Source organism: Microtus ochrogaster, chromosome 21, assembly GCF_000317375.1.
Source record: "Microtus ochrogaster isolate Prairie Vole_2 chromosome 21, MicOch1.0, whole genome shotgun sequence".
Classification (NCBI taxonomy): Eukaryota; Metazoa; Chordata; class Mammalia; order Rodentia; family Cricetidae; genus Microtus; species Microtus ochrogaster.
The window spans coordinates 2965840-2971234 of NC_022022.1; the positions used below are offsets into that span (position 1 = coordinate 2965840).

General features: G+C 46.8%; 1 protein-coding gene across 2 annotated transcripts in view; it reads right to left on the minus strand.

The window, feature by feature from the left end:
* Positions 1 to 4353, minus strand: part of Ctss (cathepsin S) — a 25744-nt gene extending 21391 nt beyond the window's left edge. The window contains exons 1-2 of one of the 2 annotated variants that reach the window (XM_005356971.3): positions 4096 to 4353; positions 2431 to 2560 (exon numbers count right to left, since the gene is read on the minus strand). In XM_005356971.3, the coding sequence (XP_005357028.1) occupies positions 2431 to 2560; positions 4096 to 4121 (156 nt within the window). In that variant the 5' untranslated portion in view covers positions 4122 to 4353. The remainder of the gene's footprint in view (positions 1 to 2430; positions 2561 to 4095) is intronic. The other variant, XM_005356972.3, reaches the window with a different exon arrangement.
* Between the last annotated feature and the right edge of the window lie 1042 nt (positions 4354 to 5395).

Consider the following 5395-nt stretch of genomic DNA (forward strand, 5'->3'; position numbering starts at 1 on the left):
GGTGGTATGCCTGCAGAACAATATCAGTCAGGTCTTCCTCTGGGCCTCCACACATGTAAACCTGCACACACAATTGCACACTCAATACACACACAAAAAAAAAAAAAAGAAAGAAAGAAAAAAAGAAAAGAAAAAACAAAAACAAACAAACAAAAAATGTGACACAAATATCTTAATCCACTAAAAATGGACATACCACACGTCCTAGCAACCCATCACTGGATATATGTCTAAAAGAACGAACTCAAGACATTGGAGAGTTTTCTGCTCTCCTGTGTTTATCGTAGCACCGTTCACAATTACTGAAATACAGAGTCAGCTAGGAGTCAATCAGAGGTGGAGGGATACAGAAAATGTAACATATGTCAGGCTGTGGTGACGCATGCCTTAATCCCAGCACTCAGGAGGCAGAGGCAGGTGGATCTCTGTGAGTTCGAGGCCAGCCTGGTCTACAAGAGCTAATTCCAGGACAGGCTCCGAAGCTGCACACTACACTGAATAAGCCAGGCCCAGAAAGACACTTTACTACAGGATCTTGCTGATATGTGGGGTTTCCACACATCTAAGTTACCCAGAGCTTAGCACACATAGAGCACCCGCCTTTCTTGCTTGAGTCCCTAGGTTCCATCCACAGCACCAATAAATAACTAGATTTTTAAACAAAGCAAAACTCATAGAAGTAGAAAGTAGAGTGATGGGTAGCACATCTGGATGAAAGACCAAAGGATGATGGTCAAGGCATGGGTCTCAGGTGGGAGGAGTCGGCTGAGTGAGCAGCATGTGGAAATTAGAACTAATGTCAAACTATTGTATATCTCAATTTAATTTGCTAACTTGCAAAAAATTATGCAGTTACAAGGCCTACTTATTTGAAGTTATGGTTAGCGTTTTAAGAATGATCAATAAGTGTATTTTGAAATAAAGTCAAGGTCAGAGTGAGAAGTGAGACTCAGGAATCCCCATCCAGCTGGTCGTGGTAGCCTTCATACAGCTGGGGAGGCAGAGGCAAGTCTCTGTGAGCTCAAGGCCAAGCTCCAGGGCAGCTGGGTTGTGTGTTCAGATTCCATCTAAAAAGGAAAAAAAATCTGCCTCGAAGCACTTTTGTGGGCCAGGGACTGTAATAAGGAGTTTTAAAAATATTGCTTATGGAACTGGAGAGATGGATCAATGGGTAAGAACACTTCCAGAGGCCACAAGTTCGGATCCAGCTCCCAAATCAGTCAGCTCACAAGCACCTATAACTCCAGCCCCTGGGGACCCAATGCCTCTGGCCTCCAGGTACCTACACTCCCATGCCTATACAGACACATTGACACATACCTAAAAATAAAATTAAATAAAAAGAGTTGACTCGGTGGCTAAGAACGCTTCTTCCTCTTGCGGAGAACCCAGGGTTAGTTCCCAGCACCTGCACGGCAGTTCACAGCTACACGTGACTTCAGTACTATGGGATCTGACACCTTCTTCTGGCCTCCAGGTGTGCATGTAGTGCACACACGCATGCAGGCAAAACACTCATACACACAAAATAAAAATACTAATCAGGAAAATAAGTTGGCCTGGAGGAATAGCTCAGAAGTCAAGAGTTCTGGCCTCTCTTACAGAGGATCTAGTTCGATTCCCAGCACCCACTTGGCATCTCAACTGCCTGTAAGTCCAGGTCCAGGGACCTGAGTCCTTCTCTGCCCTGTGAAGGTAGCACACACACGGTGTACAGATGAACATGTAGCAAAACACTCATCCACATACGTTTTTTAAATGTTTATTTTTAACTGTGTGTGTGTGTGTGTGTGTATGTGTGTGTGTGTGCTGGTGTGAGCATGCCATAGTGTTCATGTGGAAGTCAGAGGTCTCCCCTTCTACCCTATGAGACAGGGTCTCTTGTTTGAGCCTGCGTGTGCCAGGCTGATGGCTCACAAGCTGTTTCTGCACCTGGCTAGGAGGACACACTATTGCATGCAGTCTTCCTTCAGCTCTGGGGATCCGAACTCAGTTCCTCATATGTGTGACAAGCACTTTACCCACTGAGCTGTCTTCACAGCCAAGAGTTTCTGTTCCTCAAACGTGCCGAGTGTGATCTCTCCTCAGAGTCCTGTCCTCGTCCCCGGGGTCTGCCACCCATTCTGGCTGTTGCCCTGTTTCTGCCAGCCCTCTGTTGAAATGTCACTTTATCTGTGGGGCCCTCCCTCACCCTCCTACCGCACTCTCGCCATCCACCACGCTATGTCTGCTCACTGACTGGTGTGTCCTGTCTCACACACTGCGGCAGGAGCTCCAAGCCACATGAATGTGCTTTGTTTCTATGCAAAGCAGCATCTGGCCAGAAATAAGTAGGCAGCACTTCAGAAAACCCCCCTCGCCCAGACGTCGCCTGGGATGGGGAAAGAGCACCATGCAAAAGCGTCCTGCTTGAGAAGCAGCCCCATCTACCTTCTCCTTGTATTGTTTGCCATGGAATTTCTTCCAGAGATCCCAGTGATGGTCCAGGGTAGGGTCTCTCTGCAGTTGCTCCGTTGCCAGGGAACATACGAGGGGCACACAGAGCAGCCATCTCATTCTGCTTAAGGGAAGGGGGCAGAGGAAACACATCAGTCAGTGGCACGATTTTCATCACATAGGTCCCTTTTCTTCGTTTGTTTTATTTATAAAGACAGGTCGCTCTATAGCTCAGGCTGACCTGGAACTCAACCATGCAGCCCAGGCTAGCCTTGAATTTATAGGAATCTGCCTGACTCTGACTCCCAAGTGCTGGAATTGGAGGTACAAGGATAGACCACCTCCCTGGATGTGGCAATGTAGTCTCAAAACAGAAAGTAACCGTGTGACATCTACCAAAGGAACATATTCCTGTAATACAAGGAACTTCTGAGCATGTACAGGAGGAAGAAAGAATTATGTCTAAAATGCTATTCTGAATACTTTTAATATTACATTAATACTTTTAATGTTTCAGGAAGGGACCTGCCGCTGGGCAATGGTGCACGCTTTTAATCCCAGAACTCAGGAGGCAGAGAGAGTTCAAAGCCAGCTTGGTACAGAAAGAATTCCAGGACAGCCAAGGCTACACAGAGGAACTCTGTATCAAAAAACAACAGAAACAAAACAAAGAACCCTTCCTTCTGAGGACATTCCTCTGTCTTAAACATCATTTAAATATTTAAATCACTACACCCTAGTGTGTGCATATACTGAAACACCCCTTAGTACCTCATTAATACTTAATTTCAAAAATAAGCCAGGTGCAGCGACAGGCGGCTGTACTCCCAGTTTCCGAAGAAGCTGAGGCAGGAGGATTGCTTGAACAAGGTGTTCAAGGCCTGTTGGCCAGCACAGATAGATCACATCTCCAAAATCAACACCTAGCGGTCTGCCACAGAGCTCTTGACCAGTGACTGTGTGAGACCCGCGCTCGCCCAGTGATGGTGTGAGACTCACCCTGACCCCAAACACCAAAACAGCCCAACAGATACGCTTTCCATGGAAAAGAAAGTTCCAGACACCTTGCGAGACAGCTAAGAGACAACTCAGCTTTTAGGTCGAGCAGCTTTAGGTTATTTTCCTTTTCCACTTTTCTTCCCAATAAATCAAGTATCTATCTCAAAGTGGGTACCCCCAAAAAATCTGTCTCAAAGTGGGTACCCCAAAACAACATTTTCTCACCAGGTGTGGAGGCCTACACTTGTGTACACTCTGGAGGCAGAGGCGAGGCAGGGGTAATATTACGCAGTTGCTGCCAGCAGTCAAATCTAAGAGGTGAGATCCTGTCTCTAAACGACAGCATGCCCAACACCCCCTCTGTTTCTATAGTTGACAGAAATCCAGTAGTCGCCTGGAACTGGATCTTTTCCATTCAGAAGAGCTGGGATTTTAACCATGCGAGCCTTTGGATCACGCTCACAGAAACCCAGGTTCCAGGGACCTCTCCAAACAGACCCTTCCGAATCAGAAAAACAAGAGGCCCGTGGGGACTTTTGTTTTCAGCTTACTTCCTGAAAGCAAAGATTTAAAAACCTGGCAGCCTGGCTGATGAAAAGATAGAGAACGTTTAAGACCAAATATGTGAGCAATCGAAATGAAAAAGCAGATGGTACATACAAGGCAGCACGAGCAAGAGTCCCCATGGTCCCCGGAAGTGTGGTCCTCACTCCAAAGACGTCCCAGGCGGCAGCAGGCTGGGTGAGCCGACTTTAAGAAGAAATGGAGCTCGTCACATGAAGCATCCACGATGAGGAAGTGAACTTTCATTTCGGTTTCATGTGAAGCCCTCAGCACAGAGCGGGCAGCTGCCTCCTGCGCCTTCCCTCTCTCACCGTAGAACCACGTGAGTGCAGGTAGCTAGAATGACCTCAGTGAGGAGTGGACCGAGGTTATCCTCCAACCCCTCATCATCTTGATGATCCGTTTAATTCACAATGTCGGTTCTGAAACGGAAAAGTTTGGATTGGGTTCCTCAAATCTCAGTGCCTTTCTTAGCAGTCTGCAGGGTTGTTTTCACTGCGCTCTGGCTAGTAATTCCGAGTAACCCCTGGCAGCGCTCTACGCTGATCCTGCCTTCTTTGTTTTCCACTGGTCTTATAATTTTGCTTATACTGATGTTTTCCTATTTGAAAATTTAAAATGTTAAAATAGAAAATTTTATTCAGGCCTGGCATAGTGGTCTATGTCCATAATTCCAGAATTGAAGGCAGGAAGAAGATGAGTTCAAGGCCAACTCAAGCCACGAGAGACTGTTTCAAAACAAACAGGCCTGGAGACAGGGCTCAGTGGTTAAGAGCACTTGCTGATTTGGCAGAGGCCCCAGGTTCGGTTCCCAGCACTCACAACCATCTGTAACTTCGGTTCCAGGGGATCCCATGCCTTCTTCCGGTCTGCTCACACACCAGGTATGCCCCTACACACAGACATACATTCTGGCACTAACACATAACACAAAACTTAAAAAGTAAATCTAAAAACAAATAAACCGTTTATGTGAAGGCTCACAGGAGGCTCAGCGGCAGGATCGTCACGGATTGACTGAGCCTGGGCCTGTAGCGCATTTGGGGACCACCTATCTCAAACAATGACTTTAATTTATGCAGAGATGGTACAATATGCCTATAATCCCAGCAGTTTTGGAGGCAGAGGCGAGAGGATCAGGAGTTCAAGGCTTGCCTTACTACATTGCCAGTCCCAGGCCCACCTGAGTTAAATGAAACCTTGCCCTGGAAATAGAAGACAAGAAAGTAGTAAGACGATGCGCCCCTTTGAACTATTAGTTTGTTTCAACAATGGTCAGTAACTAACCAAGCTCTGTGTGTGTGCGAGCGTGTGTGTGTGTGTGTGTGCGTGTGTATGTGTGAGTGTGTGTGTGCGTGTGTGTGAGTGTGTGTGAGTGTGCGTGTGTGTGAGTGTG